Below are 25462 nucleotides of genomic sequence, written 5' to 3' on the forward strand. Positions count from 1 at the left end.
TTGTCCCAGAGCATTTCAGATGCAAAAGCCAAAGCCCCTGTTGCAGCAGCAAACACATTCAGGAGGCATCTGAAGTCCTACAAATTTAAATAATGATATAACGTGACACCGTCGTCCCTCCAAAACACAGCACTTGCTCTGGAGGAGTAAATAACACTTGATTGGCAAGATCGGACCTAAATAAATCAGAGCATTGGTAGTCCTTGGGAGCTTTCCCCTCTATTCATTGCTTAAGATTGACAAAGTAGAAGAGGCATTTTATTTACTTCCTCTTAATTACGACTAATAAAAAACACATCAGGTCCAAAGGAGGAAAGTATATATACTTCCGTTCTCATTTGCTTCTGGGTCAGGGCTGAACTGCTTTGAGAACGGCGAGTGACAGCTTTGCTTAGCTTTGTGGGCTTCCAGGCAGCGGCCTGAATAGTGGCTTCAGAATTATTACAACCTTCTCATCTGCTTCATCCTCAAATGAAGAGCTCTACAATTAATTTTGGATTTTGGATACCCGCCAATGACCTTAATCTCTATGCCTGAGCTTTGATAAGTGGCCGTGGCACCCAGTGTACACAGTGCACCATACCTTGGTCATTAACTATTTCTGCTCCTGGTGCAGAAGTACCCAGGATGATTTGACTCTCTGTATAATCTGGAGGTAACCTCCACTTGCACTGAAGGCCTTTGTCTTTGGAGCTAATTTCCCTTCCATTTCTAATGACTGCTTACTTAGTAAACTGATACACTGATGAACTGATTTTAACAACCTTTATTTTAGAGCTAGTGTTGCATGCTTTTTATGGGGGATAGAAATGTAGCAGAGAGAGTGAACCTGGTGCAACGGGAAATACACAGGCTTTGGGACCCATCAGAAAATCAAGATAATCAAAGAACCACCTACGCCACTTTATTGTGGACATGACCTGCAGCCTGTGACCTGAGCTCTCTGAGACTTAGTAAAATGATGATAATAGCAGCCATCACACTGACCTCACAGCCTTGAGTGCCCGGGAATGTTTTTGAAAATGGTGAAGTTCTAAACACATATTTGTTATTTCCAGATCCCACTGCCTTTTCCAAAGAAAGCTTTATTGAGATAAAACTCACATACTGTCCATTTCATCAATTTGAAGTATACAAGTCAATGGTTTTTAGTATATTTACAGAGCTGTTCATCAATAGTTTCAGAATATCTCTATCATCTTGAAAAGAAACTGCATACCCTTTAGCTACCACCTCCCTATCCTCCACCATTGCCTTCTTAATTTTTACTTTGCCTTTATTTACAGAGACTCTAGGACAATTTTTAAAATTACATTAAGTAAAAATAAGATGACTCGGGTGGCTCAGTCATTGGGCGTCTGCCTTTGGCTCAGGTCATGATCCCAAGGTCCAGGGATCGAGCCCCCACATCGGGCTCCCTGCTCGGTGGGGAGCCTGCTTCTCCCTCTCCCACTCCCCCTGCTTGTGTTCTCTCTCTTGCTATCTCTCTGTGTCAAATAAATATATAAAATCTTGAAAAAAAGTAAGTTGACTCGTGCATGGCAGGATGACGGATGGGGAGCTAAGTGTTAACAAATGGTATTACTAGGAAGATTATAATTCTATTTGAAGAAGCAGAAGGCTGAGTCCTCATGGTTACCACGGAAGCCCTGCTGCCATGAGGCAGCTCACTGCGGTGGGGCAGACCTGGGGGAGGGCTGGGGAGGAAGCAGCGAGCTGATGTTGATGCACAGAAAGTGGATGGGGACTTGCCCCCTTACTCAGGAGCGTGGGGTTCCAAATCCAGGGAAATCCATGGTATCAGGAAGCTGCTTTTACTTTTCCTTAACTTTCCAAACAGGAGTTTGACTTCAGGCATCAGAGCAACAAAGGAAGGAGGGAGGGAGGGAGGAAGAGACATTCCTGGACCCCTCTACTTCCTGTATAACCTGAACGTTATGTGGAGGTGTTGAGGCAGGGTCACAGTCTGTATATGGTGTCGACTGGAAAAAAAATCAATACTGGCCTCCTCTTTGTTCCAGGTCGCCAGATCCCACCCTTGGACCCCCATGAAAATGGAAACAATGGAGCAATCAAACTTGGGAAGCAAGCCACGCAAGCCAGCCGGCGGTGCTGCTGACCCGTGGGCCATGGTCCGCTGTACTTGAAGAAGCCAGAGCCGACCTCCCATTCTTGGCAGCCTGGCACCCCGCGTAGGGAGATGAGAGATGCTGGCTTGGCATCCTGGAAGACCTGAAGCGATGGGGCAGGAAATGTCCCTGGAAAAGGCTTTTAGAAAACTCCAGAAAAATCTGCCATACTACCACAAAATGGCCTTTGGTGTATGAAATGCACATGAGAGGAAACAGATGTTAGGTAGTAAGTACAGTTGAGTTTTTTGTTGTTGTTGTTGTTGTTAAAAACCTTAAAATATTCTTCAATTTGTACAGCCATCTCACTGGCTTATCTGTGTGTGAGATTCTGAGGTGGCCTTCCCCTTTGACTTCCTCGGTTCCTCAGCCCAATTTCAGCAAGTTCCCCGGTGCCACTCCCTCTGTTACCTGGCCAGACTTCACTGAAAGTTTCATTTCATTTCATTCCATTTACCTTTCAGTGGAGTGTAATTGGATCATCACTCAAGCTAGAGACTTGAGCCATTATGAAAGTGGAGAAAGATGTATTAGAAACTGTTGTCTACATCTCTGACTTGTACTTGATGCCTGTTTTTCTAAGTTTTAGTCATATATAAACAAACCAAATCTGACTAAGATAGTTCATGCAGTTTGGGGGTTAGGAGGCCTAGTTTGAAAGAGTCATTTGAGTAGTTACTGCGTAAACAGTGACAGATGTAGCATATAAATATTTTTCCAGAGACTGCCTGGGATGCATCATCTCCACAGTAATAAATTCCCACTCTCTTACAGAAGATTAATTCACGGAGTAGGGTTTTACTAAGACAGTATGTCATGGTGTCATATCCGGGGGGAAAACTAGCCAGAGGATGTCTGAGTCTAAATCATAGGGCAAATTTCTAATACTATCAATCAGTAGGTTACAGGAAAGCCAGCCAGAGGAAGCACCTTAAGATTTGAGACCCGCCCCCCCAAATTATAAAACTGGAGAAAGTGTTTTAGAAGATGCCAAGCTTGGGCAACTGGGAGGTAGGACTCACCAGAGGTCCAACCCTAGAATGCCCATTAGTTAGCTGAGAGTAGACTTTCATAAAACCTTCCTTTCTAGATTCCCTGTCTGCTCAATTGATGAAAGATGTCTGAATCCAATGGAAGGAAAGGGAAAGAAGGCACAGAAGGGAAGAAAAGCTATTTCCACTAGAAATCCAAATCTTATTACCATTCTAACTTCCATAAATACCTGGGATCAAGAAGCAGTTGCTTTCCTATTAAGGCTTATATTGGGAGGAAATTCTTAAAGGGCATTTGGATCCGTGCCTTCGGTGGGGACTAGGAAACTCAAGACTGGCTGGTCCCATGAATGGTTAATCAGGCAGCGTGGTAATAGGGCCAGCCAGTACCTTTTCGGCTAGCAACATTCAAGGCCCAGCAAACATTAATAGAAAACCTATAACATAAAAGCCAGGAGAGAGATGGTGAGCTGACAAAAGACCTCAAGACTCCAGTAACAGTGTGAGCTGGTTCCTCAGAGGCCTGTCATGTCTGTGCCCACCCTGCTCTTGACAGGTAGAGACGGTGAGATCGCCGTCAACGAAAAGCAAGGGTCCTTGAGAGAGTCATGGCCGAGTTTGCACTCCTTTATGGGGACTGCAATCAAGAAAACAGGTTGAAATCACAGATTTAGGGTTTGTTTTTTTCTAGAAAAACTCAACAATATGCTGTCAATTGGCTATCACCACTGCTTCACTCAGCTTGCAAGAATAGTTTGACAATCTTAGGATGTGCAGGCCAGAAACACTTATTTTTGGTTCGAGAGTGCCTCTTAACTCTCCGAGACTGGCACTCAAAAACTGCTAGCAAGTGGCATTTGGAAGTCTTGGCAGAGCCCTTGCCAGGCTTTTTAGGGTTTTCTCCACATTGTCAACTTTACTAGTAGCCAGCATGATTCTGCTTGCAGGCCAAGTGATGATCATGCCTCTTCCGAAAGTTAAAAAATTGGGGCTGCAAATTGAATGACATCTTTCCAGGGGGCATGAAGGCTCGTTGTGGAACCTTTCCTCCTCCAGCTGTCCCTGAGAACCTCGGTCTATCTCTAGACAGCCGCTCAGGTTGCGCAGCTAAGGCGGTCCACGTCCCCGCGGGGTTCCAAGCCCTGGTCGGGGTCTTTAGTGGTTGCATCTTGCATGAAAGAGCTGATGTTAATCACGTGGAGCGAGCAACCCACGAATGAGCCCATGGTCTTATTTCAGAAGCACATTGAGGGTGTGAACCACTCTTTTACCTTTCTGTACTGCCTTAACTCTTCCAGCCAGTCGGATGACAATGTGTATGTAATCACTACTCGCAGCAGCTGGGGAAAGAGTACCCAGCACTTGGGCACACATGCATTCGTATAAACGTGGAGGCTCCTGGGCAGATAGACGCCCTAACCTCGTCCGCAATGAAGCTTGCTTTCTTCCCTTATTTTGTCTTGCAATGACTTTCTGGCTGTTCTGATCATTGAACTCTAACCGTGTAATATCGTGTAAAAGCCTGGAATTGACTATTGCTCCAAAATGTCAAGTAGTTTCATGTGGTGTAAATCCTTCACATAATTTTCCAAACTTTGCTTTTTTCCCCTCCGTTTTCTTTCCTTCCATGGGCATGTATATGTGTAAATATGATTTTGTGTTTGTGACACCGATATGTAATCCATTTCACTGGCTGAGTCTGGCTCGTGCCTGTGTGTTGTACAGTGTAGGCCTGGGTTCTCATAGGGGTCATTTCCCCGTGGGAATCTCTAAGGTGGCGCTGGAGTCGTGCACACATTTTAGGTCGGTACATAATTGACTTGCCATTTTATACTTGAAATGGTACATCAGGGTGCTCAAGATGACGTTACCTTGCAGACTAGAGAAGGTTGAAGACCTAAAACTAACTTTTAGCCAACGGAAGGGCTGTGCCCCAAGGAGAACTGAATTCATTTGCCAAGGGAGGTTTGGATGACGGAAGTATTTCCTTGACGGTCAAGGACTATGGCGTACGCTGGCTGAAGCCGAGCTCCTCTTACAGGACTCCACTTGCTGCAATGCTCGCAGCCACTCGAATTACAAGCTGGCTTATAAACTAAAGGGCTCTGAGCTGTATTCAGATCCATTCAGCATCAGGTCTACTTTTTCAGCCATCGCTGTTGAAAGCAGACCCAGTGATCTAATGTCAGTGCTCTGTCGTGTAAACCATTCCTTTTTCTTGTGTTTCTGTAAAGGGCTTCTGGCTGGGCTGGACCCAGTTCTCACATATAGAAGACGCTGCTGCAGACAATTAGGACCTTTCCACCTTGTATTCTATAGTAAGGCACTGCCCTCAACATCACCCAATTGTATATGTTATTTGGGGTTTAACACACACTGATTCATACTAATAAATATTGTAAGTTTTACCAAGTTTGTCTTTTTCTTATAATGTTCAGTAGGATCATTTTTTTAAAAAAATCACAATTACCTCAGAATAAAGCATGGTGATTCCCCAGAGATATTTGGGTACCGATACATACAAAGACATGTGTAGGGGGTGTTCACTGGCACTGTTTGCAATAGCAAAATGTCTTCCCCTAAGGAAATCAGTAATAAAATGTGGCACAACTACATGATGAACACTATACGATAATTAAAATGAATGCAAGATCTCTTGTGAACCAACCACGTATCTCAAAACAGAATGTGGCGTGCAGGGCTACATACTGCACACCCCCAAGGGAGCCACTCTCCTAGTGGCCTGTGTGAATGGAACCTCAGGAATTAATGCAGTGCACAGCCTGAGCAACAGAGCTGTGGCCTGAACGAGTGAATAAAGCAAGTTAAAGAAGTACAAACGCGTACAAGTTCACACAAAAACAATCATGAATGTTGTTTGTGAACATGTGTGTGTAGAAATAAAGGAGGAATTAGAAAGCAAAACATCAACTTCATGATAGTGCTCACCTCTGGGGAGGCAGCAAGTAGACAGGATCAGGGAGGGGAACAAAGGACATTTAACTGGCAGTAATTTCTATTAATTTTATGATAGAAAAATCTGAAGCCAATATGACAAAATGATAGCATTTGGTAATTTCAAGGTATGTGCTTTATTAGTCAATGCATTTTGCTGTATTAAGTTATTTGAAAGAGAGGCCATGGAAACAAGAAACAATGAAGGATGAAGCTGACTTTGTAAATGTGCTAGACAGAATCATAAGTGTAATTGCCAACTTAATTCTCAGTAAATTTTACAAGGCTGACTTAGGCCCATCCTTTCATCATCCCAGCTGCCCCCGCCTGCCCACGCAGACTTCCTCTCGCATGCCTGTGCATCTTGTACTTTGTGTGCAAAGCACTGTTTGATGTGTCGATGGACACGGAAAAGAGTGTGAAGAGGGAGGAAGGCAGTGCCTCGTGTACTCAGCATTCAAGTCCCTCCCGTGCTGGGAAGCTGCTTGCAATATGTAATCAAACAAGAAACAAAATAAAAACCACCCTCACCAAGAGACCCGGTGTTCCAGTTTTGTGAGAAAATAAGCCTCTCTTTTGCATTTCCTAGGAAGTGGTTACCCCTTTATGGCAACGTGGGGAAATGTTTTAGAACAGCCCAACGGATTGTTGGATTTAGCCCGAAAATGCGCAGCCCAGCCTTCTTCGTCAATAGCATTATATACAGACGGCCCTGCCTCTCCCCCGTCCGTCAGTCCTGTTTTGTCCCAGCCTGGGGGTTTATTTCATAGGAGCCAGGGTCTGAGGAGTTGTGCACTAAGGCACCTCACATATTTTTACAAAACAACTGGTTGACTTACGGACTCTGGAGAACAAGGGCAGAAAGTCCAGAGCTTTACTCGGCTTGACGACCAAGGACTGCCTGTGGATGTTCTGAGTAGTCATTAAACATTTCCTGCTCAGCAACTGTTGTCCCAAGAGTGAGGCTTGAGGTTAGAAGAGGAGGGAGATCTCATCCTAATTTCATGAGCATCTGTCTCCAGGAGCGTCTTCTCTGAAGTTTCGAGACTACAGCCCCATGTGGTTCCGCTGGCTTCTTGTACATCCATGAAGCTCCTTCTTCTCCTTCATTCCAGTGTTTATGGAGACACCAGACAGGTAATACCGAGCATTGGCAGGCATCCTGAAGATGGGCGCTCTTGTACATGCCTGTCAAGAGTGCAAATCCACAGTCTTCCTAGAAAGTGGTTTGATAATGTATATCTGAGACATTTGAAAACACTACATCCTATGACCCACGAATCCTGTTTTTCTATTTGTAGGAATTAAGTGTATGTGCTTTTGTGTTTGTGTGTATGTACGTGTGTGTGTATATATGCGTATATATGTGTGTGTTATATGTATAACATACATACACATTACCTATTACTGAATACGTATTCATCCAAAACTTAGTGTCTTAAAACCATGAACACCTATATCTTACGGTCTCTGTGGGCAGGATTTGGTAACAGCTTAGCTGGGTGGTTCCAGTGCAAGGTCCTTAACAGGTGAATTGGGGATGTTGGCTGGGGCTGCAGCGTCTGAAGTCTTGACTGCCTCCCTCACGGGGCTCTTGGCAGGATGTCCCATTTCCTTGCCAGGGGGGCCTCTCCGTACATTGCTCAAGTGACCTCATGTCGTGCGAGCTGGCTAGCGCGGATTTATTCATTAGTGATATGCACATACTAAGGTGTTTGTCCCGGTATCATTTATAATAATGAAAGCTTGGGATAATCCAAATAATCTATGATTGGAAATTAAATAAAAATAAACAAATAAATTAAATTAAAAATTAAATAAATAAATTACAATAGAACCACAAAATAGAATACCGTAATCATTAAAAATGACAGTATTCAAAATCAGTATACGGCCACAAGAGTCAGAGGTATGAAAATGTACTCTTTTCTTTTTTCTGCCATATCTTCATTTCTACCTTGAGCCCCCTTTCTGTGTAATGTGGAAAGCTGGATGTGGTCACCCAGCTAGTTTGACCTCATCGACTCAGTAGCTTCCATCACTGTGGGCTTAAGTGTACTCTCAAGATCGAACCCTCATTTTCTCCCAGGGGTGGCTGAAGGGGTGGCCAGAAAGCACTGGAGCTTCTGGAGGGCCACTGTAGTGTTCCTGGGTCTCATTGTCTGGCTTACACAGTGGTCTCTCTCTGTCTCCCTTGTCTTATGCACCTAGCCCCCCTCAACTCTGCTTCTACACCCCATATGAAGCTTCTGGGAAGATTTTGGATGGAAGCATGAGCTCCTCTGGGGTCCTCAGAGATTGGTAGGGCAACAGCCTGGGCTGGAGTGGGGGGCTCTGTCAGCAGAAGATTCCCTCTATTGCTGGGGTTGTGTTGCTGGGGTTCCCTGATGATAGCCTGGGGTGGGGTGCAGTTCTCATTCCTCTTTCTGGGAGGCTGGTGGGAAGTTGGTGCTGGGCCCACCTTACTCAGATTGTATCTGCATGTGAGCTCTCTCAACTTCTCCATTGCTCCCTACCCATAGCCCAGTGGGTGTGGGAGTGAGGAGAAGCAGGCTATAATTCATACTATCTTTGTCAGGGCTTGCCTTTTCGAGTTCCAAAATCCTCTGCTTACATGAAGACTTTATTGCCCTGACGGGGGCACTTTTGAGAGTGAAGGGGATGCTGTTACTATCAAGCTGGGACAACAGGATTAAGTTGGAGAGTCTCAGGCACACTAGGACACATGGTCATTCTGGTCCAGCCTCTTACCCATCTAGCAAGGTGGAAGGTGGTGTTGGAGAGGTGGGGCAGAAAACTCAGGAGTTCCTGGATAAGTATCTCATCACAGCTGTCTTGGTAAAGTCATCCATCCATCCATCCATCCATTCATCCAAGAAGTATTTGTCAAGGGCTACTATGAGCCCTCCGTGCTCCATCAGACGTATGCGATTTCCAAGCTTACAAAGGAGGAAACAAATATAAGGGAAAAGACAAAAGAACCAAGAATGGCAGGAATGAGAAGGAGATGTTCCTTTAAGGGTAGACAGGGCAGCTTGACTGGGAGGGGCCTGGTGACCACAGGGCTAGGAATCAGCCCACCCCTTACTCATTGTAAGATCCTGAACAAGTTCCTTGGTTTCTGTGAGCCTCAGTTTTCACCTGTCAAATGGGGATAGTGCCCACATCACAGGTTTGATGTCAACACTAAGTGGAATTGTTGTGTAAGGCTTAGTCCAGACCACCTTGTGGCCACGGTTAGGCCACTGGCTGCAACATTTGCCCTGGATTTGTGAAGTGACCTAGTTGCCACTTTCTTATTTTTGTTCCTTTCCCTGAAGGAATGTGATAGAGAGATTAAGATCAAGAAATCTAGGGGCACCTGGGTGGCTCAGTCGTTAAGCGTCTGCCTTCGGCTCAGGGCATGATCCCGGGGTCTTCGGATGGAGCCCCCATGTCAGGCTCCCTGCTCAGGGGAGAGTCTCCTTCTCCCTTTCCCTCTGCCCCTCCCCCAGTTTGTGCTCGTGAGTGCATGCACACACTCTCTCTCTCAAATAAATAAATAAAATCTTAAAAAGAAATAAAAAGAAAAGAAATGTAGTGTCAGTCCACCTGAGTCCGACCCCCCAGCTCTGTAATTTGCTGGCAGTCGGATGTTTGGCAGATTAATGTCTCTAAGCCCCAGTTTCCTTGTATGCAAAATGCAGAAAACAATTCCTCCCCAGTTCTGGAATCCGAAGAGCTCCATGAGTGGAGCGGTTTTTCCTGAGTTTTGCATGGACTCATTTGGAGTCAAACTAGATCTGAGCTGATCCGATGATGTTTACAGTCATTATTTCTCCAGCCAGGGGTGAATATCTGCACTGTTAGCTGCAGAAATACTCTGGTGTTTGCTTCTAGGATCCCATCCCTGACTCTGCCGGGTGTTCATAATAGAGGCACTGCATTACTTTTATAAAATCCAAACAAAATTCGGAATTCTGCAGACACCTGCCCCCAGGTGTCATCTAAGGTACCAGGAGCTCGTCATAGCACTTCCCTCGCAGGTGTGTCCTGAGGATGGAGGGCGAGCGGGTGCTGAGAGCCCTTCCCACGTGGGAGCTCCAGGCAGCTGCTGTTTATGTGGATGGCAACCCGAGCCAAGGCTTCTGAGCGGGGCCGTGCGGCTCTCACCCTGCAGAAAGCACTTTTTATCATCCTGGCACCAAGCAAAAGCGCAGAACCAGGAACAGCTAACGTGAATACAGCCGCTTGCTATGTGCCGGGCACCGTCCCAGGCGTTTTACAGCACATTGCCTCTTTTTATTTTTACCACCCTCTTTGTTGTTACCCTATTACTCCATCACCAGTATTACCTCCATTCTACAGATGAAGAAACCGAGGCACAGGAGGTTAAGTAAATTGCCCAAGACCAGAGATTAGTAAGAGAGACAGAAGGCAAACATTAGCTACTCTTATTCTTTCCTCTTCTTTTTCTTTTTTTATTAAAAAAAAAAGGAAAGAGCTTTTTTGAGGTATAATAGACATATTACATTAGTTCCTGGTATACAACATAACGATTCATTATTTGTATCTATTCTGAAATGATCACCACAATAAGTTTACTTAACATCCACCACTACGCGTAGTTACAGGTTTTTTTCCTTGTAATGAGACCTTCGAAGATCTATTCTCTTAGCGACCTTCTTTTTTTTTTCCTAAGATTTTATTTATTTATTTGAGAGAAAGAGAGCACAAGTGGGGGAGGAAGGGCAGAGAGGGGGGAGAAGCAGACTCCTCGCTGGTCAGGGAGCTCCATCCCAGGACCCTGAGATCGGGACCGGAGCCAAAGGCAGACACTTAACCGACGGAGCACCCCAGGCGCCCCCTCTTAGCAACTTTCAAATTTATGATCCAGTTTTATAAACTATAGTCACCATGTTGTACATGATGTGCTCTGGACTTACTTCTTTTATAACTGGGATTTTGTAGCTTTTGACCCCCTTCTGTTTTTTTCCTTTCTTTGCTCTCATTATAAGCTCTGTAAATACAAAGGCACCAAGGAAAGGAGATCTACCTTCATTGAATACTTGCCGCGAGCTAAATACTTTCAAGTTGTATCTCATTTCAGCCGTAAAACGAATCTGGGGGGGGATGCACTGTTGTTCTCATCTGTGTGGAAGGACCACGGGGCGCTTCACTGACTCTCAATCTCGTGGTTACTGGCAGGGTAACCTCCATCCCTGCTGAGGCCCAGCTCTCCGGAGGAAGCGGGGGCTGGGCAGCTCAAGGCTAAGCAGTTCAGGCCAGAAGGGCCAAATCACTCCATTAGCGAGATTTGCTGGTTTCAAGGAACTATTATCTGGTCCCAAAGTGCAGGTGTGACTCTCCTTGACCCACCGCTCCGGCAGCTTGATTGATCTTTTCCATATCCCTGACCTCGATGTTGACACCATTTGCTCAGCCCTGACCGATGTTCCTAACTGGCTTTTTGAAATTACACTGGCATCAGGGTCCCGCAATTTTGATGCGGCAGGGCCCAAGGCCCTGAATACGCTCCTGAGAACCCAGTGCCAAACTGGTGTCCCCAAGTGGGCCTGGGTGACCCGAGAGCGGCCAGCCTCCTCTGCTCTCCTTCACCTCGCATTTTCTCTTGATGGGTACCTGATTCCCTCTCCTTTCCTCGTCCTTTAGAAAAGGATCCCAACTCACTTCTAAAGCATGTCCCATGCTTTTTCTTTCTTCTGTCTTAAAGTCCTCCTGCGCTGCTTCCCACCTGTCGTCAACTTACATATACCCATAAACCTTCTCTAGAGGTGATCAGCTGCCCGCCATGTCCTCCCCCGCAAGCTCCTCTCTCTCTCCTCCACACTAATGAAATCCTTACAAGAGAATCTTGATCTTCTATTCATTCACTCGTCACCTGAATTTAGAATTGGGCCGCTATCCCTCATCCTGCACTTTCAAAGGGATATATATATGGAGGGACCACCTACCTACTTGCCTCTCTCTCCTCATTCTCCCTGCATCCCTGTAGGAACTTGAGGGTGTGGACCTCCCCCCCTGCAGTTCTTCCTTTTCTGGACTGGGCTCTATGCTTCCCTTAACTTCTTTCATGCACCTGTTCATTTCCCTTTGCTCAATCTTCTTAGACTCCTAGCTGCTTAAGTGCAGGTGGCTTCTGCAAACGGGCTCCTGATTCTGCTCAGTTGATCCCCCCTTTTTATGATCTCATCCAATTTGATGATTTCGACTATTGCTTCTAGGTGTTTGACTTCCAAACTGTGGTCTGGCCTGGCTTCTTTCAGGAGATGGGAGCTTGTTTGTCAGCTGCCAGGAGGGTGCACACATGGGTGCCCCGCTCCAGGTGCCGACGCCCTGTTGGGTCCTCGCAGAACCTCCTCCACCTGGTCACCTGTCGCTGCCCGCCCTGCAGTCCCTTGGTGGCTCAGACTTCAAATGTGAGAGTCCGTGTCAACTTCCCCTAGGTGTTTGTCAAACGATGGAAATTCTATTCCTGGAATTTCTTGAACCTTTTTAACCCTCTTTCCCCTCTCCGAGTGTAGGCTTTTGATATATTCTCTCTTAACTATTGCGATGGCTCCTTAGCAGATCTCTGAGGTCTGTCTTTGGCCCACAAGTCTGTCGTTGAGATGCTGAATCGCCTAAAGTACAGATCAGATTATGGCATCTCCTCAAAACTTTCTGTGACGCCCTACTGCAAATGCAATGAAATTCCGAGTCTAAGACATATGCTGAAATATCCCTCTCATTTGGACCTGGCCTCTGTCTCTCCCCAGCATAGGCTGGGGCCCGCCCCCTCCCGCCTCACCACGTGGTTGCACCGTGGCTCTCCTCCGCCCTGGAAGGCCATCCCTATCTGCTCCTCTCTCCTGGCTTCTAGGAGCTTTCTCGCGTCTCCCCTGGGGGAGTAACAGCCCTTCTTCTAATCTCTGTAGAGTTTGGGGTAGCAGGTTAGCCCGTAAGTTAAAGTCAAACAATGTTTAACCTAGGTAGTATATTGTTCACTCAATACGATGAGTCTAGAATTAAATTGTCATTTTAATGCTCTATACTCAGTTAATTAGGTATTACCTCAGAAGATCAAGAAAGAAGAGAAACTCAATGGAATACTACTCAGCCATCAAAAAAATGAAATCTTGCCATTTGCAACGATGTGGACGGAGCTAGAGGGTATTATGCTGAGCAAAAGAAGTCAATCAGAGAAAGACATGTATCCTATGATCTCACTCATATGTGGAATTTAAGAAACAAAACAGAGGATCATAGGGGAAGGGAAGGAAAAATAAAATAAGAGACTTATTTTATTTATTATTAAGAGACTCTTAACTCTAGGGAACAAACTGAGGGTTGCTGGAGGGGAGGAGGGTGGGGGGATGGGGTAACTGGGTGATGGTCATTAAGGAGGGCACGTGGTGTAATTAGCACTGGGTGTTATACGCAACTGATGAATCACTGAACTCTACCTCTGAAACCAATGATACACTATATGTTAATTAATTGAATTTAAACAAGATTTTTAAAAATTAAAAAAAAAAGAAAGAAGAGAAACTCACAGGCAAGTTTTCCTTGAGTGTTTGGTACATTGCACACCAGGCCAAAGACTGGAGAGGCCAAGGAAATCTCTCTTATCTTTAAGAAGCTTACACATGGATTAAGCAGGATTTATGGATTTGTGCCATGTGACATCATTTCACTCAATGTATGGTGTTGACAGGAAAGGCTGGGTGGCCAGGATGAAGTGTGGGGGTGTGACATTTTAATTCTTTTTTGGTTTAAACATTTATTTTCCGGGTTTTGATTTTGTACCTGGTATGGATGGTTTGGAAAAGTCTTGCAGGAATAGTTTCTTTTACCACTCTCCTGTTTCTTTATTCAGAGGTCAAGGTAGGGGTGGTGGTCTGCCAGATCCTAATAAAGATAATGTTAGCAAAAAATTTTTTTAAGTTAACTTTTTTCATGTAAACCTTCTTCAATGGCTTCTTATTATACATGCTGTAATCCATTCATGCCTTTATCCATCCAGTCACTAAGTGGTCATGGAATGCCACACTCACTTATGGTGAGGATGAGCTTGGGTCCTTCCCAGGAAGGTCAGTGTTGTGACCCTGAGCATCAAAGCCACAATTCACGTGCCAAGAGATGTTCAATGGGAACTGTTGCTTTGCTCTGCCTCACTGTGGGTGCTATTTATCCAGCTACACTCTGGAGTCTGCTAACCTGCTTGTCTTTAGCAGGTGGGTATTGGGAGAGTCAAGGAACCAAGGGCAAAGAGCAAAGTCCTTGCACTAGGAGTGAGGAGCTGGGTCATGTGCATTTTTAAAATTTCTGTAGCAATCTATCGATACTAAAACCATCAAACTGACAACTCACCTGAATCTTACCAAAGCATCTCCAAACAGACTTTTCTAGTAAATATTCACACAGGAGAGCTTTAAATGTTATACCAGAAGTCTTTCCAATGACAAAAATGTTGATTAAATATTAGGACAAAGGGACTGAGTAAAGTCAATAGTCCACTCTTTCTTGAGCAAAACATAGATATCACTGTGCCTAGAGCTGATGAGGAATGAATGAGGTACAAGGGCGTGAGATCCCTACCTTAGATAAAATACTGATTGTTCATGACAAATCCTCCATGTGACAGTCATTTGGAGGTAGAAAAGAAGAGCATTCACTTGGAACTTAAAAGAAAAAAAAGTTCTTTCCCATTAAAAATGTCCATTCTTGACTTTTTGGGTAATCTAGAAAAATAGAAGGAATCATAAGCGATTTATCAATCCACCTTGCCATTCAAAGCACTTAGAATGTTTATTTAAAAAAGATTTTATTTTTTTATGTAATCTCTACACCCAATGTGGGACTTGAACCCACAACCCTGAGATCAAGAGTCACATACTCCACCGACTGAGTCAGCCAGGTGCCCCCAAACACTTAGGATATTTTAGGAGTTTTGCTAGTGTTTGTTATTATGACACTGACAAACTAGGTAAAAAATAATTTTATAACAGATGTTCAAATGGGATTTATGGCTCTATTTATTTTATGTGAGCCCACAGCAACATCTTTCAGATTTGGGGGATGTTCTAAAGGAAAGTAGGATCTGGTGGGTGAACCTAGTAAAACCCAAGGGAAACTGACTCTAGCTCTGTGTAATGACTTGCCCAACTGATTGTTTTCTGATCTCTTCAGCAAAAAATACTTAAATAGCAGTCACATCAATGACAAAAAAATAGGATGGAAATATGAAATGTAGATAACTTTACACGCAGAGCAATCAGTGCTGAAATGAAGGCTTCTATGAAGATAAGCATTCTTGTATTTTAGTGGTGAGCACACAACCATGCTCTGTTGATCTGATTACAAAATAATTCTCGGGGCTCCTGGGTGGTTCAGTCGGTTCAGCGTCTGCCTTCGGCTCAGGTCATGATCTCAGGGTCCTGGGATCGAGCCCCACGTCGGGCTCCCTGCTCAGCAGGGAGCCTGCTTCTCCCTCTCCCTCTGCCTGCCACTCCCCCTGCTTGTGCTCTCTTTCTCTGTCAAATAAATAAATAAAATCTTAAAAAAAATAATTCTTAATGAAGAGTGACTCTGTGATGACTGCTTCTCTTTTGAAGCAATATTCTCTATCAGTTAACACGTACGCGATTAGAACCACATAAAACTGTAGTTGAATCCTCCAGTGAAATCCCTGCAGAGGTGCTTGTTCTCCAGGAGCTGACATGTCAGTGCAGCATGAGACCCCTGCATGAGGGGCACCATCCTCACCACCCATCAAGGCCCTCGTCCAGTCTCTGTCCCTCCTCTTTACTTATGTAAAGTCTTACGAATACAGAACATCTCAAAGATTAATGCAGCAAACCCATGTATTAACAAATATTAACATTTCATTTCTAAGCATTGGTGATATACATGCACACACATATTTAATTAAGCAAAATGAAATTGAATTTAACTGACAAAGCTGAAGTCCCTTTTAATCTTCTTTCCAGACCCATTTCCCTTCTCCCTTCACCTGCTCAAAGCAATTAGTATAGTGAGTGTTGTGAATAGCCTTTGAGCCAAGTTTTCTCTTTATTTTGTATATTTACACATATAAATACATACATATGCATATGTCTGTATATCTAATAAATGGTATCGCTTACATTTCGGAATAGAAACCCCATTTTATGGCATGTGTTTTCCTCATTACAATAAAAACCCTAAGGAGGTAGCCACAGGGTCTGTTCACCTCTTTATCCCTGGTGTGTAACCTCATTTGTATCCTGTGTAAATACTCAACAAAAGTTGTTGAACTGAATAATATCTGCCAGTATATTATGAAATATTATGAAGTGGTATTAATTGGTGTTTTTACTATGGTGGATGCACACACATACACATACATATACCCACACACCCATCTATGCATGCATTTGGATCCCCAGAAGAGTTCAAATAGCATTTCTCTGGCCATGGAGCTCCTTCTTCTATAGGGGGCTTCCGTATCTCTTCAGTGTGCTCGCCCCTTCGCATGCCTATCCGCTTTTCCCCTCCCCTGTCCTGCTCTGGCCCCCTCTGGCCATCCGAGCCCATCCCCTGAGGCCCTTGGGAGTCTGCCAAGACTGCCTCCGACCACCGTTGCCACCAAAGGCACCGTGGCAATGCCATCCAGCAGATTTCTTTCTGAGCGCCCACTCTCTGGAGCTCTAGATGTTCAGAAAAGTCAGTGTGTAACCCACCGGAAGAGGGAAACTCCATCTCCCTACTCCCTTCTGTTGATTCCTCAGTTAAGCTGCTTTGTGCAGGGTCCCCTTCCAGCTGTACAGGATGCCCGGGAGGGGTCTCTCTTCCTGCCTCGCTTCTCCAGAATGCCGGTTCTTTCTTGCAAAAACAGTCACGAAGTTGGAGTAGACCAGTGCTCTTAGCTCCATCCTGGCAGGGTGCCAGGGTTTCAGACTCTACAAACAAAACTTTCTTCTGCTCAAACCTATGCTCTCTTGTCAGACACTGCTGATGCCGTGCTCCACGCACAGCCTGTCAGCGCTCACCTCTCTTCCCAAATAACCACTTACTACAAACCCCTGCATTTCTCTCAGCTGGCTGCAGGGACAGGTAGAGCTCGTGCACAGGGCGAGCAGAAGTGCCTGACTTAATGTCCCTGGAAAGAGCGTTCAAAAGGAAGGAAGGAAGGATCACTTGAGGTATGCTCTGTCCTCTCCCCCAACCCCCAGGGGGAGCCACCTTTAATGCTCGTGGTGAAGCTGGCTTGATTCCCTCCCCACCACCCCACCAATGTCTCCAGAGATCACCTCCCAAATAAACTACCTGCACTCAAATGCTTGTCTTAGATCTGCTTCTCATAGTTTAGTTAAAATGCATTCTTATCTATTCAGTGGTCAAAAGGAACCGTTGACACAAAAATCAGCATGGGGGATCTTAAACGTGTATTGCTAAGGGAAAGGAGTCAATCCGAGAAGGCTATATATAATAGGATCCCATTTATATGACATTCTGGAAAAGGCAAGACTATAGAGACAAATCAGTGGCTGCCAGGAATTTGTAGAAGGGTGGGAGTTGACTAGGTGAAGCACAGGACATTTTTTAGAGCTGTGAAACTATTCTGTATGGTACTGTAGGGGTGAATAATAATACTACCCTTTTGTCAAACCTATAGGACTCCACGGCACAGAGTGAAACTTAATGTATGCAAACTTGAAAAGAAAAATGACCCAGAGGGCAGGGGATCCCAGAATGGAATGCAGAATGTGACAAATGAATATACCTATTACAAATGTATGGTATAATTTCACTAAGTGGCCGGGGGCGGGGGGGACAGAGAGGCTGACCTAAATAACTTTGGAAATGACTAGAAATGATAAGCCTAAAGACAAAAAGAACTGTACATAAGCATTGGGCTCTAGGTGTTGAAGTCGTTAACCATGGAGGGACAGGTTAATTATTCTGAAACCATTCTACACATATACTGGAATTGAATAAACTAGTAAATGAATGGCAGTCAGTGGGAACCAAATTGCTTTTGGAATAGAAGGTTATAGACAAGCTTGGGGGAAATGCTACAATGAACCACGTGTTAATGAATTAAAGTCAAGGACTGAATTAAAGTCAACTCATATTTAGCTTAATATGGATACTGACATAGAAATAACTATCCATGTGTGTGTATGCACAGGTTAGCTACATCTATATGTAGCTCCTAGTTATGCTCACTTAGTCTAAAGGCAAAGGCTCCCAGTATCAATGAGCACACCTGACTCAGATCTTGTTTTTCTAAATACCATTTTCCAATAAAAGGAAGCAGGGCTCATTACAGAAATGGGTGATTCTAGGGATATGGCAGTGAATCTATAGACTGAGCCTGGAGCATCTTGTAGTGCCCGAAAGTAAGGAAGTGCTCAACAGACAAAACCACAGGTGTGTATACAACAAAAGGACACAGGAACCATCTGAGAGTTCTCAATGGCCAAAGCTGGAACAATTTGAGCAACAAATAAATTTCATAGTACTGGATTATAATCCAAGGCATAAAATATTTCCAATATTTTAACTGAGAAAGACTATGATAATAACTGGCAAAATGTTAAGGGAATGAATGTATATGGAGCTGCCTCCCCTTTAAGAACTATCAAGCAAGTGATACCACAGTTTGCAAAAGAAGAAATATAAATTGATGAAAAAATGTACCCAAATTCAACTTAATAAGGAAATGCAAATTAAGATACTAATGACATAACTTTCTTTGTCCATCAAATTGTACTTTCATACCTTGCTGATAGTACAGATTGGAAGAGAAGTCTTTAAAATGTCTACCAATTGATCTAGGGATTCCATTTCTAGAATTTTATTCTAAGAAAATAATTAAGAATATGCAAAGGCATTTATCCATAAATGTTTATTTTTATATTGCTTATTTATAACAGCAAATAATAAAAACCTTTATGTCCATCGATAGGAAATTGTTTAAATAAATTGTAGTTTGTCCATTCAAAGGAACATTAATCAGTCATTAAAAATGATTATGTAAGTCAGGGATCACCCATTTGTGTTCATTGCCCAGTTGCCTGGTTTTGTAAATAAAGTTTTATTAGGACACAGCCATGCCCATTTGTATGGCTGCGTATTAGTTTGCTAGGGCCGTCATACCACTGACTGGGTGGCTTAAACCACAGAAATGTATTGTCTCACTGTTCTGGAGGTTAATAATCCAAAATCAAGGTGTCCAAAGGGTATGTTTTTTCTGAACATTGTGAGGAAAAGATCTGTTCCAGGCCTCTCTCCTTGCTTTGTAGATGGCCATCTTCTGTGTCCTCGCCGGGTCTTACCTCCATGTGTGTCTGTGCCCAAATGCCCCCCTTCCCTAAGAATGCCAGTCATATTTGATTAGGAGCCCACCCTACTCCAGTATGACCTCATCTTAACTGATTACATCTGCAATGACCCTGTTTCCAGAAAAGGTCACATTTGGAGGTACTGGGGCTAAGAGTGCAGCATATGAATTTTGGGAAGACGCCATTCAGTCTGCAACAGCGGCTTGCATGCTACACAGGTAGAGTTGAGTGGCTGTGACTGAGACCACGCCGTCTGCAAAGTCTAAAGTTGTCACTTTTCAGGAAAAGTTTGCTGACACCTGCTATAGGTTTTGATGGGGAGAAGATTCAAAAATATATTCTTAAATGAAAAGGATTACAATAGTACCTTTTGGAAAATTATCTCATTTGAAAATATCTATGTGCAAATAATGAGAAAGGCAAAGAATATACATCACAATATTCATAGTGGTGATCCTTGAAGATCGGCACTTTGAGTAATTCTTATTTTCTTTTAACTTGTGTTTCCTAATGTTTTTATTACAAACATGTATTATTTTTGCAATTATAAAACCAAAAAATTTACACCAGCATAATGTATAAAAGCTAGACTGCCACGTTGTCTTTGTAAGCATGGGGTAGAAATGAATTTCCACACAGTATTTATTCCAAATTCTAGTGTGCTTCCCTGTACTGCAGAGGCTGGAAATCTGAAAACCACATTTTTTGGACTCCCCTGGGGTTCTGGGTGCAAAATAGATTCTGCCAGTAGACGGACCTGCATGGGAAGAAAGTCATCATCTTGCAGCTTTGCCCCTCTCTGCCGGGAGCGTTCAGCTCTAGCTCTGAGCTAAGAGGGGGTTGGGCAGTGGCTGTCTCCCCCTTGGATTGCAGCTAGAGTGAAAGTTCTTGGAGTCAACAACGTTCTGATTCCCTGCCTTCCTGGTATCATGGAGGCCGCTACCCCCTGGCAGGCCAGTTTTGCAGTGCTGCTCATTTTTCTAGAAATTATTCCAGGACACATAGCCGAAAGGCAGGCTTTCCAGCTATTTTATAATTAGATAAATCTTCCTGTGCCTAAAATAGCTGATTTATTGTTTCCATGACAGAACCACAACTGACATAAGGGTTCATGAGCAATTTGGGGACCAGCTTGTGCTAAAGGAAATTTTCTCCTGAAAGTACATTTTTTTGACAAGTTGAATGAAAATTATTCAGAGGCATCGATATTTCAAGTTGCTTGGACTCCATCTGAATTGCAGAATGAAGAGTGGAAATAATTGGAACCATTCTGCCAAATCTAAAACACAGCTCAGATCCCCCAAGTATAAATGCAACAGGGTCACAGATCTCCTCACTTTTATGAAGATATGCAAATAGAATGTGGCCTTAAACTTTTTCTACAGCGGATCTACTTTCTCCATGAGCCTTATCTCTAGGGGATTTGAGGAGGAATGGTGAGGGGCAGGATTCAATCTGCCTGTTTGTGAAATTTCAGCCTGATGAACACTTTTTCATTCTGGTAGCGGCTCAGTCTTTCTGATTCCTCCCGTTTCTCCATAGTATCTGGGTGCACAGGGTCGTGTGGTCTGGTTGTGGCCCATCCCTCTGCCTCTGGTTTCCCATATGAAGTGGTTAGTCTGGCCTGGTCCCTAGACTGAGGACTGCTGAGGACCACTGGTCCCATCTTGGGGGTAGGCCACCATGTTCTTACCCACTGGTCGAGCCTATGACTCTAGTCCTTGCCTCTGGTCACAAATCCCCCTTCACAGTAGCTTCTTTCTTCTTCCTTGAGTTCCCCGTAGGTCTGCTGGTCTTCACAGGACACTCCCAGCCCCACTGTAGGATATCCAGATCCCTGGCATGCGCAAAGCAGGCTATGGGGCCAGGAGCCTACCTCAGGCCCAAGAACCCAGTCATGCCCTCTGCCAGGGGCCCACGCTGCCATGTTGATATGGAGTTGATGAGGATGTGGGCTCTTCCTGGCCTCCCAAATGGAGCCCAGGCAAATACTCCTCTGCTGTCAGCTTTCCTCTGAATACATCTAACCTGGATCCATGCTGAGGTTTCATTCTTGGAGAGGGGAGGCCGGGACACATGTACCTGTTTCTCTTGGGTCCCCATCTATTTGGATGGAAGGGGTTATGTTTTCACTTCTTCTCAGTTAGGGAATTTCTCCATGTCATAATCTACTCCCTTCCAAATAGGTCAAACAGGACACCTGACAGTCAGGCAGGACTTTGTAGAGGAGGGTAACATGGCTAGGAAGAGACACTCAGATGGTTATGGTGGGTGAGTCAGAAAGGGGAAGCTGGGGCCGAAGAGTCCTAGAGGGAGGTTGTAGGAAAGTTGGTTTTGGGTTACCATCCTTTGGCAAACAGAACAGTTCAGGGTAGTATTTGGAGGACAGGCTTGGAACCTGCCCACCTACTAGCTTTGTGACCTTGAGCAAGTTACATAACCTGCCCAAGGGTGAACTTTCTTATTTGTAAAGTGGGGATCATAATGGCACTTACCTCAGTGGTTTGCTGTGTTACAGGACATAATGCCTGTGAGTGCACAGCAGGCACTGGGCTCAGGCTGACGCACAGCTCGGCCGCCATAACCAAGGCTGTCACGAAAGTCTCAAATGCTCCTGTTGTGAGTACCAAGAGGGAAAACCAGCTGTAAGTACTACCCACATGTAAGTTGTTACTTGTTGTATGATGTAGGTTGGCGAGTTTGGAAGAAGTTGGAGGGTACAACCTCGTCTTCACTGTGAGGCACGCATGAAGTATGAGTGGCTATGGACAAGGAACTGGAAGTGGAAAGTGATAGAGAGGGAGTCCCAGAAGAACTGAAAATGAGTCCAGAGAAACAAGAAGAAACCAGTCAAGGTGATGCCAATGGTAAGTGGGAGGGAGGAGGGCCACCTTAGGGACCTACATGCTTAGGGAGAAGGCAGCAGGATTGAAGCAGAGAAAAGTTGTAGTTTTAGAAAAGACAACTCTATATAAAGATCGGTGTAATCACATGCTGCCTGGCCTTCTGTTGAATGTGATTATTCAAGTTGATACATCATTCATAAAACTACATTTGCGGGCTCTAAGAATGACATTTGTCTTCCCCGGAGTATGTGATAAGAATTTTTTTTGTTTCTTCTTTTGCACTTTATTTATTTATTTATTTATTTATTTGTTCAGAAAGTGCATTATTACAGGGTCTGTCCAGCCATGTGACTCCGTTGGTACCAGAATTCTTGGACCCAGCACGTATCCAGGAGAAGGCCTTGGCCCGTGAGGTAAACAACATACAACACATGCCTGCAACGGAGTCCAGAGGTCCACAGCCCAAGGACATATTTCCCCCTGTATGGGGCGGTAGCATCTCCAATTCCTCAGCAAAAACCATACAGCCCAAGCAGGCTGACATCCCCAGTTTTTCAGCAAAACCCATCCTGCCCAAGCAGGCTGATACTCCAAGTTTGTCAGCAAGAACAATCCCACCCAAGCAGGCTGACACCCCCAACTCCCCAGAAAAAATTATCCCACTCAAGCAGACTGACATCTTCAATTTCTCAGCAAAACCCCTATCACCCAAGCAGGCTGACACCTCCGGTTTTTTAACAAAAATCATCCCACCTAAGCAGGGTGATACCTCCAATTCCCCAACTAAAACCACCCCATACAAACAGACTGATATCCTCAATTCCCCAGCCAAAACCATCCTACCCAAGCAGGCTGACACCCCCAATTTTTCAGTAAGAACCATCCCCCCCAAGCAGGCTGACACCCCCAATTTTTCAGCAAAAATCATTCCATCCAAGCAGGCTGACACCCTCCATTCTTTAGAAAAAATTATCCCACCCAAACAAGATGACATCCCCAATTCCTCAGAAAAAATCACCCTGCCAAAGGAAGATGGCACGTCTGCTTCTTCAGAAAAGAACATCCCACCCAAGCAGGGTGACACCAATTCCCCAGTAAAATCCATCCTGCCTAAGCAGGGCAATAGCCCCAAGTTCTTAGCAAAATCCATTCTGCCCAAAGGGGCCAAAACCACCAAGTTGTCAGCAAAAGCTTTCCAGTCTAAGCAGGTCAACAGCCCCAAGGTCTTAGCAAAAACCATCCTGTCCAAGCACAGCCACACTTCCATGTCCTCAGAGGAAAGCCTCCTGCCCAGAGAGGGTGACACCAAGTCTTCAGAAGATACAATCCACCCCAAGGAGGGGGACATCACCAAGTCCTCAGAGGAAACCATCCAGTCCAAGAAGGGTGACATTCCCAAGTCCTCAGAAGAAGCCATCCATCCCATAGAAGGCAGTGTCCAGAAGCCATCAGAGACAATGGAACTCTTGGAGGTGGACTTGGTGAAAATGATCCTGAGCAAGGAGGACTTTGAGTTGGCACTCAAGGAGGCCGGGGAGAAGCTGGTAGCCGTGGACTTCTCAGCCACCTGGTGTGGGCCTTGCAGGACCATCAGGCCCCTTTTCTGGTCCCTGTCCTTGAAGTATGAGGATCTGGTGTTCCTGGAAGTGGATGCTGATGAGTATGAGGAGCTGGTGAGAGACCTGGAGATCATTTGCATCCCAACCTTTCAGTTTTATAAAAAAGAAGAAAAGGTGGGAGAATTTTGTGGTGCTATTAAAGAAAAACTTGAAGCAAGCATTGCAGAATTAAAGTAATTGTGAATTCTGAAAGCACTGTTAACAGTCAGCTGGTTATAGTTTGTGATTTTTTTATTTACGAAAAAAGATGAGACATAACAAAAGTGTATGTCTGAATGACACCTGCTCATAAATGATGAAGTGTTAACTCCACCTTTTCAAAAAGTAGTAAAAGCACGAAATGTTGTGACCATGCTTTCGTTGGTAGGAAAGTGTGATATTAGAATTTCCCTTGGTGGAGATTAGCAGTCTACCTGTTTCCTATTTTTTTGATCATGATTTTTTTGGAACTCACCCTTGAAAATTCAGTTCATTTGGTGTTAGTGGCAACATTGGAAATTTAGACAATTCTTCTGTAGAAGTACATGATTTAAAGATGAGTGGAGACTTCTTTTCTCATTTGGGGTTTCTGATAAGATGCTTTGGGAAATAAAGAATTTGAAAGGTTCACATATCCTACCTAACCTCCTCTAAGTGCGGGGAGTGCTACGGAGGCCTCAGGAAATCCCATGGGCTCACCAAGCCTGCGTGGGATTCCTTGGTGGCAGAGTCAAGACCAAGGCCATGTTCCCAGATCTCAAGTGCAGCAGGCCTCTTTCTACTAATCATGCCCACAAAATCCGAGACAGACCTCCCAGCTTCTGGTTTCTCAGACCAAGAGCTTTACTATTCAAGTCAAAGTCAGGGTGATCTTCAATGCCATTATGACATCAGCTCCCTGGTGACAGAGTTCCTACTTTGTCTCCTGGTAACTGGATTTTTGAAACCTGCTCCCAGATGTCTCAGAGCCCAGAGGCCCAGGTCTGGGTCACAGATGGTGGCTTGGTCCAGAGTTTTTGTGTTTTTAAAAAATGTGTATGTGACTGCCTTCGGCTCAGGTCATGATCCCAGGGTCCTGGGATCGAGCCCCGCATCGGGCTCACTGCTCCGCGGGAAGCCTGCTTCTCCCTCTCCTTCTACTGCTTCCCCCTGCTTGTGCTCTCTCACTCTCTCTGTCAAATAAATAAAATCTTTAAAAAATAAATAAATAAATAAATAAATAAATAAATATAAAAAATGTGTATGTGATACACACACATATAACAGCATGTATTTAATGTATACAATTTGATGAATTTGGGCATATGCATACACCCATGACGTCATTACCACAGTCAAGGTAATAAACATGCCCCTCGCCTCCAGAGTTTCCCTGTGTGTACTCTTTTTTGTTATTGTGGTGACGGTGGTGGTGGTAAGAGCGCTTAACAGGAGATCTAACCTCTTAACCACAGTTTAAATGCACAATACTATGTTGTTAATGACAGGCACTCTGTTGTACAGCCAATCTCTAGAACTTACCCATCCTGGAGAACGGAAACTTCTACCCAGTGAGCAACAACTCCTCATGTCTCCCCCTATTCCTCGTCAGCCACCATCCTGTCTTCTGCTGGTCCAGTCTTTTAAAGAATT

At 44.5% G+C, this 25462-nt stretch overlaps 2 protein-coding genes across 4 annotated transcripts in view; both read left to right on the forward strand.

Annotated features, from left to right (window-relative positions):
• Nucleotides 1–5529, forward strand: part of RAB31 (RAB31, member RAS oncogene family) — a 126123-nt gene extending 120594 nt beyond the window's left edge. For both annotated transcript variants that reach the window (XM_036092479.2, XM_078060602.1), the window contains exon 7: nucleotides 2022–5529. In XM_036092479.2, coding sequence (XP_035948372.1) covers nucleotides 2022–2119 — 98 coding nt within the window. In that variant the 3' untranslated portion in view covers nucleotides 2120–5529. The remainder of the gene's footprint in view (nucleotides 1–2021) is intronic.
• Nucleotides 2235–25191, forward strand: TXNDC2 (thioredoxin domain containing 2). 2 transcript variants are annotated; one of them, XM_078060601.1, is made up of 3 exons: nucleotides 2235–2358; nucleotides 22077–22253; nucleotides 22548–25191. In XM_078060601.1, the coding sequence occupies exons 2-3, from the start codon at nucleotides 22151–22153 to the stop codon at nucleotides 24026–24028; spliced, it is 1584 nt and encodes a 527-aa protein (XP_077916727.1). In that variant the 5' UTR covers nucleotides 2235–2358; nucleotides 22077–22150; the 3' UTR covers nucleotides 24029–25191. The 2 variants fall into 2 exon arrangements, with proteins under 2 accessions (XP_077916727.1, XP_035948367.1); XM_036092474.2 differs by lacking the exon at nucleotides 2235–2358 and having other exon boundaries at nucleotides 22565–25191.
• Nucleotides 25192–25462: the final 271 nt, after the last annotated feature.

This window comes from Halichoerus grypus, chromosome 13 (genome assembly GCF_964656455.1).
Source record: "Halichoerus grypus chromosome 13, mHalGry1.hap1.1, whole genome shotgun sequence".
Taxonomy (NCBI): Eukaryota; Metazoa; Chordata; class Mammalia; order Carnivora; family Phocidae; genus Halichoerus; species Halichoerus grypus.